General features: G+C 41.6%; 1 protein-coding gene across 2 annotated transcripts in view; it reads left to right on the top strand.

Moving 5' to 3' along the window:
* FMN1 (formin 1) overlaps positions 1-20,038 on the top strand; it is a 435,744-nt gene that overhangs the window by 405,349 nt on the left and 10,357 nt on the right. For both annotated transcript variants that reach the window (XM_069595979.1, XM_069595980.1), the window contains one exon: positions 966-1,115. In XM_069595979.1, coding sequence (XP_069452080.1) covers positions 966-1,115 — 150 coding nt within the window. The remainder of the gene's footprint in view (positions 1-965; positions 1,116-20,038) is intronic.

The following is a 20,038-nucleotide window of genomic DNA, read 5'->3' on the forward strand; positions in this document are numbered from 1 at the left end:
GTTTCCAACACCCTAGAAAAGGGGGCCATTTATTTAAGTGTTCTTGCTCATGGCAAATGAGCTTGTGGGGCTTGGAGTGGGTGGGGGAAAGGATTGAGTGCAGAGCTATAAATTGCTGCAAAGCTGGTGGCTCCAAGAAGGGCTGCTTGGGGGGCCTGGGTAGTCATCTGGGAACAAGCCTCCATGGGGTTGGTCAGGAGTTTCTTAGTGATATCTGGGAATCACCCTTATAAAACCTGGGTTCTTTTCCAACCCAGATTAGAGATCATTTTTAAGACCAAAAATGGTTTTTCCTCCAATCCTTGCTACATCCTCAATTATATGTATTTTTGTACATTGGTGATTTGTATTCTTATATCATGATAAGCTTTAAAATGTAGCCTTCTTAAAGATCATATAGTCTAAGTCTCTTATTTTACCCTTGAGAAAATTGAGAGTCAAGTGTTGAATGATTGACCCAAGATTACAAAGCCAGCAGATGCCAGAATAAGGATAAAATAGTCTCTTTATCTTCCATGAAGCACTCAACAGATCGAGAATTCCCTGCAGGCTCTCTCACTATCCACTGCTAGCAGTACAGAACCAACATGGCATCAGTGTTTCGTGTAATCCTTCAGCATAACACAGAGTGGGTAAATGACATGGATTTGAGATGAAGAACAAACCCAAGTTTTTACCTATGTACACCCTGAAACTATTCATGCTGATTTTATGCAGATAAGATGTGTCCAAGAGCATCCCCAATCATGTTGAGTTTCTTAGAAAATTGGCTTCAATACTTAGGCTTAGCATAAGCCACCATGACTGCTAAGCCTGGGCTTCTGAGCTAGAAAAGATATGGCGGGGGGTGGGGGGGGGCGGGGGTGGTCAGCAAGGAGTTCTGTGTGTCTTCTCTCCTAATGGGTTTTGGCATTGACAGCTTCTCACCCTCCACCTCACCGTTTGTTATTCCTCTACATTTGCAGTTTTGAAACAACAGTAGGATATTTTGGGATGAAGCCAAAGTCTGGTGAGAAGGAGATCACACCCAACTACGTGTTTATGGTGTGGTACGAGTTCTGCAGTGACTTCAAGACTATCTGGAAACGGGAGAGTAAAAACATATCTAAAGAAAGGTAAGGTTCTAATAGACTGATTAACACTGGGAGTCTAGGGAACCACCTTCTCAACCCTAAGGAAGCGTGTACATTTCACCCGTATCAGTATTGCCTTTCAGATCAAGTGGACGTCAGGGAAGGATTATTGAAAGTTTATAAGGAAATGTGGGGGTGGGAGGGCTTGCTGTCCACACAGGCAGATACTCTCACGTGATCTGATAAGTTACACTTTCTTAACCCCTTCCAATTACTAGCTAGTAAATGAAAGGGGAGCTGTGCTAATTTGCAACAGATTGCTTCTCTGTGTATTTTCATGTCGGCCCAAGCTAAATGAGGCAGCCTTGCTGTCGCAGACAGTACAGACAAATAAAAGTGAATGCTTTTCCCATTAATATACTGAACTTGCATCAAAGGGAAGTCTCTGAGAGTCGGGCCACACTTAACACGGTGTGGAAGCCCCGCTCTGGATTTACAGCGCCACTTCTGACTCCCCGCATCCTGCTGAGGACATCAAACTGTGTGCCGCTCGCCTCATTGCAGTCTCCTGATTTTATTAGTTGGGGGTAGAAGGAAAACCTCAGCACTGAATATAGGGAGAGTGTGTGTGTTCGTTCTCCTTAGAGAAAGACTGCATTTGGCCCTGTTGATCAGGAAAAAAAAGAAAAGCATTTCTGCTTGATCAGTGTTTTGATCAGGTTGCCACTGTTCTACAAAGGGTGTCATGGATTTAAACTTCAAACAGGTCTTGCTACTACTCCTGCAGAACAGATGTATGAGAGTGTCATTCAGAGTGAAGCTGGAGACAAAAATTCAACAAATGAAGGGAAGTGGTTTAATTGTAGCATCTATATCTCACTAAACATTCAGACCCCAAAGTCCAAATTTCAGTACTTTTGTTCTTTACTTTGGAATCAGAGAAAAGGTGTATATATAATATAGCTATACACATACAGACACACACATACAGTACACCAATATTCTTTACCTTATAAAGCTACCTTAAAGGACTCATAATTTAGAGATTTCTTGACTCAGTTTTACTAAATCTGTAAATATTTTCTCCAGGAATTTTTTTATATGCTTGCTTTCTAAGGAAGTCACAGAGCTTTAAAAATGTGTATCAACATATCTTCTTCCCACCATACCTCTTTTGGAACATGGGAATTAAACCAAGTATATCCATTATAGAGTGGAAGCAGAAAAAAGTTAAGTGACATTGTTAAGAAAATAAATTGTTGATAACAGCATGAAAAAAATCCTAAAAATCTTGACATCCAACCCATTGTTCTCACCCTGCAAGCTCTTGTTTAGCCCTTTAAGCTAAAATAAGCTTCTGTGGAATGCATTCTGTGTTTTGTGAGCGTCAGAAAAGTGACAGAGCCAAGTTCTTGTGTCTCTAACGAGGTAGCAGCAGGCCAGTCAGCTTTCCACATCCACACCCGAAGGCCAGGGAGTTCCTTAGCGGCCCCTGAATGTCATGCCTTTGCTTGAGATTTTACATCTTAGGTTTTGATCATAGCCCTTAATGAATTTATCCTTTTCGTTGGAGCCCTGAAAATAGTCCCAAAAAAAACAGCAGAGAGGGTAATGAATCGCTTTTCATTTGAATAAACTACTATTGAAATACTGAACCATATTCCAAATGGAGTTTTTCCCTAACGCAGAAGTTGGACCACACTCACTCTGGGCCTGCGGAGGTTCCAACTGCCCTTCAGAATGACCTGTCCTCCTAGTGATGGGCACTTGCTGTGCTGCTTCCTGGGTATAGCTGGTGAATTGCCCACTTCACACTCTGTAAACCAACACCTTTAAAGGGTCATGACTTCCCGGGACCCTTTTCAGATCTCATCTAGTCGTTTCAGGGGTTTCTTCATTCCAGCCGTGCTTTGTGAGATGGATCACCAAGGTTTCCAACCTAAAACAACATCTCTGAAAGCTAATGGTGGCTCATAAAATATTTGTGGAAGCAGCTTGTTTACAAAAATCATTATGTTAAGAAACCTTAGCACATCATATGTATTATTGCTCATCCAGTTTAAAACAAACTTGGTAATATCTGGGGTTTTCTCGTGAAATGAGGGATTTTTCAATTGTTCTCTATATCTGCTAAGGGTTTTAGATTTCAAACTATTGACATCACATTCATTATGGTGAAATAAGAGAACTAACTCAAATTCTTCTATTATAATCAAATGAGAAACAACATGACTGCTTTAATGATGGGAAACAATATGATTGCTCTAATATTATATTTAATGATATTTGATGTTATCATTTTTATAGTACTTTTCCCAGAAATCCAATAAATCCTAACAACACTAAATGTCAGGGGGCTTCCCTGGTGGCTTAGACAGTAAAGATTCTGCCTACGATGCAGGAGACCCAGGTTCAATCCCTGAGTCAGAGAGATCCCCTGGAGAAGGAAATGGCAACCCACTCCACTATTCTTGCCCAGAGAATCCCATGGACAGAGAAGCCTGGCAGGCTCCAGTTCATGGGGTCACAAAGAGTCAGAAATGACTGAGCAACTAATACTTTCACTTTCGGCATAACATAATATGAAAACATCCTCAAAAATTAAGTTCATAACCAAATGAAAACTTGATAGCTTGTGATTACTAGGGAAAAAAACTATAGTTTGGGATCCAATAACTTCATCCTACTTCATTTTCAGATGTGTTTGAAGGCCAACTAAAATCCCCAAAAATCATTGGGGAAACTTAAGGATCGATAACAGTATTTTCAAAGGGACAAAGTCACTTCCAAATGAAATGGAAATTTTGAAAACGGCTTTAGGCCACTTGAAGTCAATTTTAGGTGACAGATGATATTTGCTTCTTGTTCTGCTTAACATGGTCTCCTTGAATGCACATTAGTTTGGTGCAAAACTGAACGCTGCAACTCCATTGCAGGGTAACATGTACTCTGCATGAGGCCCAGAACAATGTCTAAACCACAGGCGACTGATTGAAGCATTCAGTATGCTTGTGCCTTACAAATGAATGACAAACCCTATTATAAAACTGATGTCAGGACACGATTCGGTATTTTAGTAGAAGAGACAGTACTTAACTGGGGGTATGGTTTACCTGTAGATTAACTCTGTCAGTGGAAGAGCGAGCTACTATATGATGATATATAATGACATTAAACTTTGCTTGTCATGAAAGCCATTATCAGGCCGAAATGGCAAGCTTCTAAGACTGGACACAAGTTCAGAGTGCCCCGCTCCCTAGACCTCAGTCTATGACCCATCCAGTCCTCATGCCGCCCAAGTGCTAGAACTTACCCTCTAGTGAAACGTGCCAGGCTCTTCTCCCCTTCCTGAGTACTGGCAGTGCTCCACAGTATGAAAAATGACTTCTGGATAGAGAGTTGAAAACCAGCATTTTTATGCGATTAGTCTACTTTATGATCTTGGGCCCGTCGCTTATTGCCTGGGGGACCCAAATATCACATTTGTAAAAGGTGTATATTGGGATGAGGCAGGAACTAAATGCTTACTATGATCTTTTCTGGTTTGAAATCTCTATGAATCAATAAACTATTTTTTTGGTAATATTCTGAGAAACTGTGTTTTCTTTCTGAGATAATGTCCCTTACCTTTGTTCCTGAGCTCATAGGGGACTGGATCAAAATATATTTCAAGCCAAGGTCTGGTGGTGAGTTGGGGAGAGCTTTGGAGACAGGCAGAGTTTCCGCTGTCCTCTTGGCCTTAGTGACTGTCAACAGCTACCTGGGCTCATACCTTTAGCTCCTCCCCTAAACCACTAAAGTTGGTCTTGAAGACCACATTTTTTTCATTAAAAGTATAAACACAAAAAATTTTCCTCTGCTTATCTGCATCTGACATTGCATTTGCTGGTTTATGAAAGTTCATCAAGATTTTTATTCTCAGAAACAGCTTTGGTTCAATTTTGCCTTTTCATTCACTTTTGTATTTGTGTCTCTTGACATGCAAACATTCAGTGACTTTTTGTAACACACGTTTCTTCCACTTATTAAGTCAATGTGTTATCTGAACCATATGCATAGTGGCAAGGAGTTAACTTAATTTTTGCTGCTACCTTCATTGACTATTCTTTACTCACTTTCTGCTTTTTTTCTTTTTTCCTGTTTAATTACTCTGGCATATACAACTCTTCCTTATGAAGTTTCCCACTCTCTAGGATATGTTAAGACTGCTCCCCACATATGCCCACACATGCACACATAGAGGCCACAAACCACTGCTACCCACAAAATGAGCTATGAATTTGCAAAAGGTAAAGACGTCCCAGGGGAGTCATGACTCCAGGAATAAAGTCTTGACAAATAATTCAACCCTGAGCCAAGGCAAACTTTAAAAGTACCATTTAAAAACCCATAATGGCTGAGTAATGAGTGAATAAGGAGTTTGGTAAATTTTACATGAAATGCAAATAAGACATTTTGTTATATACGTAACTATAATTTACACCGTGAGGGAATGGACTGTTAGTTGGGGTGTTTTAAGTTCAGCTAAATAACAACAGAATTTTTGTTTTAAGTGTACTAGTTGCAGCAATTATGGTTAATTATGCAACTGCCATACCCTTGACAGCAGATGGTTCAGAGCTGTTGTGGGGTTATCCCAGAGCTGTTCTCAGGGCCCCACTGCTCAGGTCACTTTAGGACCAGGAGCTGGGGACTTGGAGTGGCCATCACTCAACCCACAAAGAAGCTGTTGATTGCAGTGTAGACATCACAAGAATTCCTCTCTTTATATGATAAAGTTTTTCCTGGAAAAAGTTCCATAAACTAAAATTTTTATTTATTGAATCATGATCATTACAGTAATGTCTAACAAGTTAACTTTCTTTTCCCCAGCCCTCTGTTATGTGGTTAAATGATTTATATACACTTAACTGCTATAAAGGGGCTTCCCAGGTGACGCAGTGGTAAAGAATCTGCCTGCAATGCAAAAGACCCGGGTTCAATCCCTGGGTTGGGAGGATCCCCTGGAGAAGGAAATGGCAACCCACTCCAATATTCTTGCCTAGAAAATTCCATGGACAGAGGAGCCTGGCAGGCTACAAGGGGTCATGGGGTCGTAGAGTCAGACACGACTAAGTAACTGAACACGTATACACAACTGCTAAGAAACTTCATATTTTAAAGGACCCCTTTTGTTTACAAATACACAAATGGTAAATGTGGGCTACAGTCCATAGGGTCTCAGAGTTAGACACAACTGTAGTTACTTAGCAGCAGCAGCAGCATATGTCCCAACAAGTGAACTTATAAACAGAATGTGTGATTATCCTAATCACAAAGAATTAAACCTGCTTATTTCCCAAGCTAAAACATTAAAACCACTATGGAAAGTTAAAGATACGTCATGAATAAGGAGAGGAGAGTGTAGATTTTTAAATGGTAAAAATTATGGGATCATTGATTCTCAAAAACTAAAACACCTCTTTTGATCCTCTTTCCTCTGGGAATTAACCATTTCCTGTTCCTTCCAGCTTCTTAAAAGAAGAGTTTATATTCATTTCCTCACTTTCTTTTCCATAACACTCCTTTCTGTGTCAGTAAGGATGAAGCCTCTGCTGCCATAACAAAGACCAAAGTAAATTTTACTTTTGCATAACCATCTGAGTGTAAATTGTTTAGAAATCCGGATCCAGATTCCTTTACTTCTGTGACCACCGTCATTAGGTGGGGTCCTTATTCACAAGGCCAAAGGCGGCTCGCATGATGTCCACCAGCTCTGAGTTCCTGTCAGTGGGAAGGGGCTGGCACACCCTTTCCTTTAAAGGGTGTGGCCTGAAAGGTATGCAGATTTCACCAGGCAGAACTTAGTCTCACTGCTCTATGCAAGGGAGACCAGGTAATGCAGGTTTTTCTAGGAGCCAGGGCCCAGCTAAAAGACTGATGAGTGTTAGTCATGCAGTCATGGCTGACTCTTTGTGACCCCATGGACCCTAGCCCACCAGGCTTCTCTGTCCATGGAGTTCTCCACACAAGAATACTGGAGTGGGTAGCCATTTCCTTCTCCAGGAAATCTTCCCAACCCAGTGATCGAACCTGGGTCTCCCACATTGCAGGCAGATTCTTTACTGTCTGAACTACCCGGGAAGCCCTGATTTCTGTTACTAAAGAGAGCAGGAGAAATGAATGTTGAGACCACTGGCAGACTTGGCCACCTTTCCCATTTGTGGAATCAAGCAGCTGACTTCTTGCCACTGCTAGCTTTTGACACTGATGCTCGTTTCTTCCATCTTGAAGGTGGTCTGAGGGTATTCTGGGGCTCCATCTGCCAAGTGCCGACCCTTCTTCCATCTCCTTCGTCAGTTCCTCTTTTTCTTCTGTGGATCTTCCCCAGGGTTCAGATCTCTGTTCCTCTTTTCTTCTTTATACTCTGTCCCTAGTTAATCCCAATAATTCTCACAACTTCATTGATTACCTCTTTGCCCAGTCCTCTTACCCAGAACCAAACTTAGTTCTAAGTTTGGACTCAAATCTCCTACTTCACACTGAGCATTTCCACAGGCTGCCCAGCCTTCATCTGCAATTCAGTATGCCTACTCCTCTGAGGCTCCCTTTCTTTGGTTAGGGAACAAATTCATTTCCCTCTCCATCTCCCACTAGTTCAGTGGCAGGCTGGAGACTGGAATCGTATTAATGCTACAAGATTCAATTTCCACCCATTGCAAACTTCTCAGCTTTGCCTCCTCGGTGGCTTCTTTTCCACCCTGTTTTCTCAGTGACTTTGCCCTAGTTCAGGACCTTCTGTCTCCCTGGATTACTGCTACATCCTCTGACTCGCCTCTCTGCCTGTAGTTTCTCTATTTCCTCTTCCTTGGCGCTTAATATTGTATCCAGTTATCTTTTTAAAACAGAATTTAGACCATATCTATTTCTTTTTATTTATACTTAGCTGTAACATATATATTTTTAACTTTTTGTATTGGGGAATAACTGATTAACAATGTTGAATCCGCATCTGTTTCCTTAAACATACTCCTATTTAAGCATATTCTGTTCTGAAATAAAAGGAAGAAAATCAGCCATGATTGGTTCTTATATGTATTAACTTTGGGAGCCTTACAACAGCCCTGAAAAGGTATATTACTGTCATACGGCTAAGCAGAGGAGAGAGTAAATGAATTGTCAGCATCACAGTTTCACTCCTAAGGTACAGGATGGGGATAAGAACCTAGGTCTTATGTGACAACTAAAGCTTGAGCTCTATCAATAATTCCATATTTCTCTCAACTTAGAGCATGAGTGTCCAAAAACTTACCTTAGCCTATTTTCCAGCCTCATTTCCCGTACCCTCATCTGCCTTATTCAGGGGCAGGGGGCTAGGGAGCACTTCGGGAAGATGGTTAGCCATCAAAAGGGCCACCCTCTGCAAAAGTTGTAGAAGAGATTCAGAAGCCTGTATGGGAATGCTGGATATCAGTCACTTCCAAATTTGGCACGTCTTCTAAATCGCCTGGAGAGCTTTGTCAGATCTACCAAATCAGAATCCCAGAGGGACAGAACCTAGGGACTTGCCATTTTAGCAAGCTCCTCATAGAGAGGACGAGCAAGAACACAGTTTGTGTTTGGTTGCTTCAGTAAATGCCTTGGCTTCATCCCCTGATGAAATCTGTCAGGTCAGCTTTGGAGATGGGAGGAAGAAGTTCATATTCCCAGGGAGTCCCACTATGTTCAATCAATCCCTTAACATAAACGTGCACCACTTAATCAGCTTGATTTAAGCACATATTTTTAAAATATCTGTTCCTTCTCAAGTGCTCTGAAGCTTCCTATTCTGAAAGAATTTAACCTGGTGATCACATCATGCCTCCTTCATAAAGCTTTCTCTGATCTCTGTGAGCTATCTTTCCTCCAAAATTTGGGAGGGAGGAAAGAGATGGTTACTGTCTCTTTAATTTGGGTATTAGTGATTTCTTTTCCATTCATTTTGTTATAGACATTTTCCCCTCAAATAAATCATAAGCCCTAAAAGACAATGGAGAAGGGAATGGCAATCCACTCCAGTATTTTTGCCCGGAGAATTCCATGGACAGAGGAGCCTGGCAGGCTACAGTCCACCGGGTCTCAGAGTCAGACACGACTGAATGACTAACACACACAGAAGACAAGAGCAATACGTCCATACTTATTTGTTCTCTCTTAAGTCTCTTGCTCAGTCGTGTCCGACTCTTTGTGACCTCGTGGACTGTAGCCCACCAGGCTCCTCCGTCCATGGGATTCTCCAGGCAAGAATACTGGAGTGGGTTGCCATTTCCTTCTCCAGGGGATCTTCCCCACACAGGGATCGAACCCAGGTCTCTCGCATTACAGGCAGACGCTTTAACCTCCGAGCCACCAGGGAAGCCCCTATTCTCTCTTTGGCGTCTTCTATTCCCTCATATATAGCGAGTGCTCAATTAATATTTGTTGAACAAATAAACAATCACTGTGTTTTCGTTTGGCATGTTGAAATTGATTACAAAATTTGCTGTCGACTGCTGATAGATGAGAGATCTTATTTATTTAGACTTAGGTGGTAGAATTCCCCAAACATATCCCATATGGGTTGCTTTTGCTCAAGTATCTAAAATCTTTATAGCTTGGTTAAAGAGGATAGACATGTTCAAAACAAGAAAGACTAGTTATTAGGGTAAAACAATCACCTTCTCTGTTCTTGACTGTATTACTTTCAATTTGTCTTAAAAAAAAAAAAAGAAAAACTAGAAAAAAAAAAGGAAGTGAAGATCTTTAGGATTCATGGCTGTGCCAAGCCTCAGACCTCTTTAGAGCTCACATAAGAACCTTTGAGAGCATCTGTCCACACTCTATTTCCCTAGCTTGGCAGACAGCAATGGAAACCCAAAGTAAATCTCCTTCATTCAGCTAGAATATTTCTAAATTGCTTATCTGTAGGACTCCTGACAGCTCCTGCCTTGGGCAGAGAATGGATGGAATGGGGGGCTGCCTGGGTAGTATAATTTGAGGGGCGCCAGAAAGACTGCCTGTTCCACCCAATCTCCCCTGCTTCCTCCCCCTTTTGTTTTAGTCACCCCTGCAAACAGGCTCTGATCAGTTCCAGTTTTTGGTGAGACTCAGTTGGTGGTAAAGGTTTCAAAACCAAAGGAGGAGGGGACATCTACAAGCACGTGCATGTCTTCATTATCAGGATTGGAAATGTCTTCCAAGGACTAGCAGTGCATTGCAATTAAACTTGCAGATTTATGTCCCAGGGCCGGTTTGAGTTTCCAAGCTGTCTCCCAGACGCCTCTCCCTGAACAAGGAAACACAATGCTGTTACCTTTCACTCTGCACCTAAATCACCCCAGCGGCTCAGGGTGTTTCGTCTACCAAGTGCAGAGTGATTGGCTTTAACTGATCATTGCATTCCAATGCAAGTCCAGGACCCCCCTACTTCCACTCCCCTGTGTCTTGGGGGAGACACTTTGCAAACGGAAGCGGCCTTTGTTCTGCAATTAATCATTTGAAGTCAAAGTGTGTTTGGGTACTACTAGTGATAACCCACAAAAGCTATCAAGTGACTGATTGTGTAGCTGGTGAAATGCGGTGTCTAGGAGGACTTCCTATATTGTAAATAGAAAAATATCTTAGGAATGAGGTAGAGAAAGTTGTCAAATGTAGGAAGTGGAAGTGATGGGCTAATTTATCATGGAATCACTGAGAGGCTAGATTCTGATGTGTAAGGAGCTGTCTTTAAAGTCTAAGACCTGCCTTACTTTCTGGCTGGTCTGCTTTACCATGGCTGCTAGTGAGACTGGCCTGGGGACCATGGAGATAGAAGGGTTAGTCAAGGTCAGTGGTCAGACTCTGAAGAGGGAATAAGCATAGAAGAGTATGTGCCTGTCCCAAGTCTGTAGCCCTGCTCATCTGCCTGAGATAAATGATTTTGAGGCTACCCTTTATTTCATATGAGTTCCTAGTTCCCTGGTGGCTCAGATGGTAAAAGTGTCTGCCTATAATGCGGGAGACCCGGGTTCGATCCCTGAGTTGGGAAGATCCCCTGGAGAAGGAAATGGCAGCCCACTCCAGTATTCTTGCCAGGAAAATCCCACGGACAGAGGAGCCTGGAGGGCTCTAGTCCATGGGGTTGCAAAGGGTCGGACACGACTAAGCGACTTCACTTTGACTTACTTTCATTATTTCATATTGTCTGTGGCTGTATTCTTGGAGTTTTATTTTCTTACCCTTCGGAAACATTCCACATAGACGAGTTCATGATGTTGCCATCAGCTGCTGCAGTAAGGGAGAAATGTCTGTTTACATTGAGGAGATGATGAGTTTAATCTTTGTGTTGTAGGTTTTTTTTTTTTAATTGAAGTATATTTGATTTACAATATCATGTTAGTTTCAGGTGGAGTGTGCTTCAGTTATACATATATTGTATTTTTGGTTCTTTACTGAAAATAAAGAGTGACTTTATTTCATTGGCTTTTATAAATATTATCTCTGTGTAGTAGTTTTATCAAGAATTCAGAAACACACTTCATGGAGTGTTCTCAAGGCAGGTAGAAATAAGGGCAGTTCCTACAACCCCTACGCGGATTTCCCCAATTGTACTTACTTATTTAGAACCCAAGCTGGACCTTTGCCCTCTCCTCCTCCCCCAACCCACCGTGTGGAGAGATGTCCTGACTCAGTGAACTGAGGACAGTACCTATGGACACTTGAGGAGTATCAAAAGATGTAGAGAAATCCCACAGAGTGCCCATAAGCTAAGCTAAGCTAAGTCACTTCAGTCATGTCCGACTCTGTGCGACCCCATAGATGGCAGCCCACCAGGCTCCCCCGTCCCTGGGATTCTCCAGGCAAGAACACTGGAGTGGGTTGCCATTTCCTTCTCCAATGCAGGAAAGTGAAAAGTGAAAGTGAAGTCGCTCAGTCGTGTCCGACTCTTTGCGACCTCATGGACCGCAGCCCACCAGGCTCCTCCATCCATGGGATTTTCCAGGCAAGAGTACTGGAAAAGAGTACTACCATTGCCTTCTCCGCAGAGTGCCCATACCTTCCTTCTAATGTCCAGGATACTAGGCAGTGGCTGGAAGGATAGCTTGACAGAGCAACACCTAAAATCATGTTAAAAACAATCCCTATGATGTTAATACCATCTGTGCTGCAGGGAAGCCTAATGAGGAAAATATCAGGATGTTGCCCTCAACCTTCTCCATCTAAAGTACCAGAAACTATGTGCAACTGAACTTTCTTAAGCAATCAAGCCACTCCCAGGCTTCCCCAAAGTCTCTTTGAATAGTATTCTTTGCTCCTTGACCTGACGCTACTTAGTACAAGGCTGCAAGGAGATCATGGCAGGGGAGTGAATAATCTGTTGGTATTTCATCTCTGCAGCTTCTTATAGTGTCTCTTGTTTTTTTCTCCTAAAGGGAAACCATAAATATAGCTCTTTATTATAATAACACTTTACTTAAAGAAGAAGGTGTCCCTAATAATGACTGGTAAGGCCAACCCACCTTGGGAAGCCAGACTGGCAAGACATTTATTTAGAAGCATGATCTTCAGTAGGTGCCAATACCTTTTCCATCACACAAAAACCTTATCCACCCTTCAAAGAGGTCCAGGCTGAAATTTACGAGGCCACAGACAAGGGAATGTTTTTCTCACGTTCCTTTGCTGATCATGTTCTTCTGTGTATTTCAGAATAGCCACCAGAATGAAGAGCTCTCATACTTGGTAGATTCTGGTTCACATGTTTTTGAAGTTTAGCATAAGCCTAGTGACATAGTTGTTTGGACCTTTAGTTTTTATTATCCTGTCTTTCTGGGTGTTATTCACGGCAGCACACTGACTCAGACACCCATTACTACACATACTGGCGCTCAGAGCCTGCTGTGTTCCCTTTCTAGACTATTTTGACCTCTTTAGTGATGAATGATATTAAGTCTTGTTTAAACAGGTTTACTTTACAGCTGGTCAGATTTCATGCTTTTACCAACATGCATTTCAATTTCATGAACTATGTTCCTGTAATGCCGCTCTTTTCTTTGCCTTCATCCACCCATGTTCCCAAAGCCATTGACTTTGAAAATCTTCAGTGAGGATGTGTAGATGGTGTGGGTCATGCAGTGGTTAATGTTTCTAGGTCACACCATCCTGGATGGATAACAGAGCTTCCTCTTTGAAGCTAGCGGCACTATAAGTAAAACTGTACCCCTGTAATCCTGCATCACTTCCTCAGTCCCATTGTTAACATTACAAGAGTTGAATGAGTTATTAACAAGTATGTCCTGCTAATATAACCAGACTATCTATTTTCTACTTGCTGAAATGAATTCATCATCATCATTTAGAGAATTTCTAACAAATTGCACCAGCAAGTGTTTAAAACAAAATGGTAATTTGTGGGAGCCATCTACCTGTTTTTTTTTCATTCTTTTGGAGCAGTTCTAGGTTTTCAACAAAATTGAGAGATAGGTGGATTTCCTACAGAGATTTCCCGTGTATTCTCCTGTCCCCACACATGCATAGCTTCCTCAATTATCAACGTCACTCATCATAATGACATTTTTTTTTTTTTTTTACCAAAGATGAATATATTGACACACCATAACTACCCAGAGTCCATAGTTTTTAGCTTAGGGCTCACCAGTAGTGTTGTCCATTTTCTGAGTTTTGACAAATTGTGTAGTAATATAATCTATTATAACATCTGACATCATACAGAGTGCTTTTCACTGTGCTAAAACTCCTCTGTGCTTTGTCTATTCAGATCTTCTTGCCCCACAGCCACTCATCTTTTTATTGTCTCCATGGTTTTGCCTTTTCTGGAACATTTACTCATTTTTAAGTACTGAAATTAACCCCACTCTTTAGAGTGTAGATTTCAACCTAAGCTATGATTTGAGATCAGTTATGTCCAGACACCAGTGAGTTGCCCATGTGACTTTTTAAATTAAAAATATAACCTAGGTTTATACATAAGACTTATTCAGAGGTTAATAGGCTGACAGTCTTGTTACAATTCAGACAGTTATTTGTAATGGGAAAGAAAGGAAACAGAGAAGTACAGATGACCCAAAGAAAATGTTAATTGCAGTCAATTAAATTGGAAGGAATCTTAGGGTATGATCTATTGGATTCATTTCATCTCCAGTCTAAGGTATTAAGAGCAAAGGAAGTGAACAGAAATTGGAAAGTAGAATAGGGCTGAAATCAGGAAGACCAGGTAAATTTTCCAGCACAAAAACACAAAGAAAATGAATCATAATGAAATGTAATGTCTTTATTACAGGGAAGTAAGTGGATGCTCCCATGGGCACTTAATTTTCCCACACTTCAGCTCCTCTGAATCTGTCCCCACAATGCCTGTCTGTGAGTCTTTGTCAGAGGCTGTTGATCTTCCAGGCTTAGAACATTTCTGGAAAGTATCAAGCAGGGGAGAGTGCAGAACTGGCTGTGTTTTGATTTTTAAAGCTTTGATATTTTATTAAAGCCCCAAAGCTGGAATCTGGTGTCTGTGGCTGTCAGAAGAATCATTCTTTGGAGAGGCCTTGTCTTCTTAATCAGCTCTTTATCTCCCAGAGATCCCTAGACAGTTCTTGAGGAAGAAGACTTCTCTTGGCTCTCATTCTCCTGGACAAGAAGGTCGTTTTTTTCCCCTTCTCCCAGGAGATTCAGTGGGTTCCACTGAGTTCCATACATTAGGGTTTTCCAACTTTTCATTTTTTTAAGAGCTTTTTCATTTTTTATACAAATGAAAACATTCATGGAACCTCAATATATTAAATAAAATTTTCTGGTTGAAGCAGTCTTGCAAATGCTTGGGTTAAGAGAATCCTTAACTTTTCCTTCTTTTCCTGAGGCACCTTTGCTGAGTTTTAAGGTATTTTGGAAAACTGTTTGGAAAGGCTGCCCTAAGTCATTGGTTATTCCATTAGTGACATGGAGTATGAAACAGCCTAACACTCTACCCCTTCTTCTGTATCTCATTTACTTCTTGGTTGGCTAGTATGCCCAATCCCTATGGTTAAAAATGAAGGCACATCTGTTACTATAAAGTTCAGGACGATTTTAGTGTGTTCTGCCTTGTACGTTGTGAACCAATGAAAAATTAGATGCCAAAAGAATAAAGACATCTTCAGTCTCATGGAAGTCTGGGTTCTGAGTTGGTTTCATTCAGCTGTAGGAATACACATCTAGCCTGTAGAAACTCCAAAGTATGCCCAGTTTTAAGATCTCCCAGAAAAGGAGGCTGTAGTGTGGAGAATCTGAGCCTTTGAATGGAAAGACATATCACTGTTTGGAATGCAGTTCCCTCAACTGCCTTGTGATCCCAGCTGTCTGATGGGTTAAAGAAAAAGTGTGAAATTGTCCATTATTCAGATCTTTTCATTTAGGATGGGAGTAATATTTTCTTGGCACTTTCTACATGGAAGCAGAATTTCCTCTGCAACCAAGGAGTAGAAACAGAATTCCCTCCCCAACTATCCAAGGTTGTGAATTATTTCTATGGAATTAAGACTGAGCAGGACTGTCAGAGGACACATGTCACTGCCCTGTCTCATAGACACATCTTTCCCCAGTAACCTTTGACAGCAACTGAAATTTACTGGGGCCCTCAATAAGTCTCTAGAGATACATTATAACAAGAAGGAAGTAAAGGTTTTCAAAAATCAATTTTTCTAAAGCATTTGTAAATTCAAAGTAGTTCTTTTCTTTCTCTAACTTGTTTGTATGTTTTTCTCCCTATATTTCAGATTTTTTTAAGAGGATGTGAGATGTAATCTTTGAAATCAAGTCTAGGTATTCTCCTATGAGTAATCATGAGCAACTGTGTGTGATAGTGTAAATATTTAGACAAGAAACAAAAATAGAACCAAGATCTAGGCCAGGACCAAAAATAAGTCCATGAGCAGTGGAGCCAGGGAGATTAGAAATTGTCTAACCAGTTCTTTGACTGAATGCAAAAAAGTTATTACCTCGTAAGTGAGAAAGGCAGATGCCAGACTTGGGAAAAGTTGTATAACCTCACGGAGCCTCAATCACCTTGGGGACAAAACAGTGTGATACTTTCAGGAATCCTGGAATGTGTACACAATCTGATATGTATCAATATTTAGCACATTTGGGTGGCCTTGAGCATCCTTTCCTTTTCCGTATGTAGGCCCCAACCAGCTAGATTGACTGGAGCTAGATTTTTAAATGCTTTTATGTGTTATTTTCTTCCCCAAAGCTAAATGCAGAAAATAATTTTTCTACAACTTTTGAGTATTTATTAAACAGTTAGGCTTGTTTAAGGAAGGGGGTAAAAACTGTCAGTGCGAGTCATTTGTCACCTAGACATTTGCTAAGAGCTGACTGGCGCATGGCACTGCTAAGTGTGGGATCAGGGAGGACACTCAGATATGCAGAAGGCATAATGACTGTCCTCAAGTGGTTCCAGTAGTTTAAGGGAAATAAGACACCTCTACAGTCCTGAGAGGAAAAGTTCCTAAGTGCCTTAAGAGAGGGGCAAAGTGCCCCTTTGCTTGAGAAAAGAGCAATTACTTCTGACTAAGAGAGATGAAGGAAGCTTTCATGACACTGGCACTTAAGCCGGGACTAGAAGAATGGGAAGAATTTGAACACATGGAAGTGAGTGAAAAAGTCATGGAGGGAACAGTCAGAGCAAGATGCAGGGGAGAGAAGAGCCTTGGTACAAAGAAGAGTGAGAAGTTTGGCCAGGACAGGAACACATGGAGTGAAGCGAAGTGAAGGAAAGGATGCTTGATAAGGAATCGTAGATAATATGTCTCTTCAGTTTTCATAGCAATTGTGCTCTTTAGGTGTGATATTATTTCCACTTAAAAAAAATTTTTTTTTGGCCCGCTAGATCTTAGTTTCCCAACCAGGGATCAAAACTGCACCCCCTGCAGCAGAAGGCCCAAGTCTTAACCACTGGTCCTCCAGGGAAGTCCCTATTTCCACTTTTAACAGATGAGGAAATTGAGGCTCTAAAGGGTTAAGTGATTTGCCCAGGGATAGTATTAAATTAGATCTGGGTCTGAAAAGGTAAGATAGACCAGTAAACTACATTTAAAACAGGAGGAGTGTTGAGTGTCAGAGTAAGGAATTTTCTCGATCCTATACTGTAGTTCTGGCTTCCCTGGTGGCTCAGGGATAAAGAATCCACCTGCCAGTGCAGGAGATGCAGGTTTGATCCCTGGAGAAGGAAACGGCAACCCACTCCAGTATTCTTGACGTGAGAATTCCATGGACAGAGGAGCCTGGCAAACATCAGTCCTTGGGGTCATAAGGACTTAGTGACTAAACAACAGCAGCAACATACTATGGTTCAAGCGTCAGCGAGCTACTGCCTGTGGGCCAAATCCACCTCACAGCCAGCTTTTGTAAATAAGTTTCTTAGAACGCAGCATTGCACTGCCGTTCAGTTGCATCATTGTAGGGCTCCTTTCACGCTACAACAACAGTGTAGTCCCAGAGACCCTATGGCTCACAAAGTCTAAAATATTGACTCTCTGGCTCTTTACAGGAAACCTTTGCTACCCTGGCTGTGGGCATCACTGAGACTTTTTTGAGAAGGGCAATGACATTCTTAGAGTGATGTGTTATTCATTGATATCATTTTCATCAGTAGGATGCATCAGAGGGAACTAGATAATTTCAAAGACTATTTTAGTAATCTAGGCCCTCACCCCTGTGTTCTCAAACTATCACAGTAGCCTTCCAGCAAGTTTCTGACCAAAACTTGGAAGCTGAGAGAGTCCAGGCAGGCAGCAAAAATGACTGAAGTGTGCCAGGTACGTGCAAACAAGCTGGTAGCTGGCAGCACCTCACAGCCTCAGGGCCGAGCACAGGACGGGCAGTGATGGCCAGTGCTGCAGACTGAGCTGTGGTCACAGTCAGATGCTGCTCAGTGTTACAGTACCTTCTAGTTCTCTAAGGGAGGCCAGAACTTTGGATTCTATGTGAAGTCTCTGCATTACCCACGCTAGCTCACATTTGTTTAACCCGCCTGGAGTTGATGGAAACTGGATTTACATTGGTTTAAATCCCCCTTGGCCAATCACACTGCTGGCCTCTTCTCTTCAGTTCCTTCCCACGTGATTACCAGAACACTGATGTTGAAGTGAACTTAGTATGATCGGTGACAGCAGCTGCTGTTACTTCTTCAGCAGGTATAGGACACTTTGACCAGAGTTTTTAAAGGACATTTTTGAGAGACAGACAGGCAACTGACCAACTGACTGACCAACCAATTATCCAAAAAAAAAAAAAAATCGATCTCTTGTCAGGTCAAGGCAGTTTTCAAGACCTTCCTACATGCTCTGTTATGACAATGTACGTAACATAGCCAGCTGGTCAGAATTTTTAAGTGTTTGTCTCTTAGCATGCATGTATAGGTTTCATGTCATATGATACAAAAACTATTGACAAATAGCCTTGCCCTCCACCATTAACATTGCCCTCTAATGGAAGGGCTACCTAGAGAATCTCATGAGAACTTGTTGGTCTGTATTTTGCGGGATTGGCTTTGACCATTGTTGTTGTTGTTGGACATGACACTCAGTCTTGTCCAACTCTGTGAATCCATGGACTACAGCACACAGGACTCCCTGTCCATCACCAGAGCTGGCTCAAACTCACGTCCGTTAAGTCAGTGATGCCATCCAACCATCTCATCCTCTGTTGTTCGCTTCTCCTGTCTTCTATCTTTCCCAGAATCAGAGGTTTTTCCTGTGAGTCAGTTCTTTGCATCAAGTAGCCAAAGTATTCTAGCTTTAGCTTCAGCGTCAGTCCTTGTAATGAATATTCAGGACTGATTTCCTTTAGAATGGACTGGTTTGATCTCCTTGCAGTCCAAGGGACTCTTTAAGAGTCTTCTCCAACACCACAGTTCAAAAGCATCAGTTCTTCGGTGCTCAGTCTTCTTTATGGTCCGACTCTCACATCCATACATGACTACTGGGGAAAAAAATGTAGCTTTGACTGTACAGTCCTTTGTCAGCAAAGTAATGTCCCTGCTCTTTAATATTCCGTCTAGGTGGTTATAGCTTTTCTTCCAAGGAGCAAGCATCTTAATTTCATGGCTGCAGTCACCATCTGCAGTGATTTTGGAGCCCAAGAAAATAAAGTCTGTCACTATTCCATTGTCTCCCCATCTGTTTGCCTTGAAGTGATGGAACCCAATGCCATGATCTTCGTTTTTTGAATGTTGAGTTTTAAGCCAGCTTTTTCACTCTCCTCTTTCACTTTCATCAAGAGGCTCTTTAGTTCCTCTTTGCTTTTTGCCATAAGTGTGGTGTCATTGAGCATTGAGCATTGGTGATGTTATGGTGAGAGAAAGTGACTTTATATTTTCATGCGCCAGAATGGACTTGAATATTTTCCCCATAACCATTCTTGAGACCTAAGTTTTTATAGTTTGGAGGTTAATGACTTATAATGATTTATTAATTCATTAACTCAGTTTATGGTCACATACTATATGCCATTTTACAGGGTAAAATGTGAAGGAAAGAAGGTGAAGTCCTATCCCCTGCTTTTGAGAAGCTCTGGTCTTGTGTAACAGCAGGTGCATAACATGATTACAACACAGTGAAATAAATTAACCTTGACAGGAGGTATGAACTTTATCCACCCAGATTTCTTTCTTTATGTAATAAATGTGCCGTGGAAAAAAATGATTGGAAAACATTCTGTTTTATTAATACAATAACCTTAAATGTCCTAGAAAGTCTTAGACAGGACCAACCTTATAATTTATAGGGCTCCTTGTTCAAAAACTGGGGATCTCAAGAACGTGGTGGGAGTGCATTAAATGAAGAAGCCCCATGCGACTGTGCACGTGTGTGCCCAGGCAGCCTCGAGGGCTCAGCAAAACCTTCAGATGAGCAGTATTTTAAGGAAGTAAAGGATTTTTTAAAAAATTTGTTCTGTAGGTCTCTTTACGGCATGTAAATGTGTGCCAGCCTCTGTATCAA

Source organism: Ovis canadensis, chromosome 7 (genome assembly GCF_042477335.2).
Source record: "Ovis canadensis isolate MfBH-ARS-UI-01 breed Bighorn chromosome 7, ARS-UI_OviCan_v2, whole genome shotgun sequence".
NCBI lineage: Eukaryota > Metazoa > Chordata > Mammalia > Artiodactyla > Bovidae > Ovis > Ovis canadensis.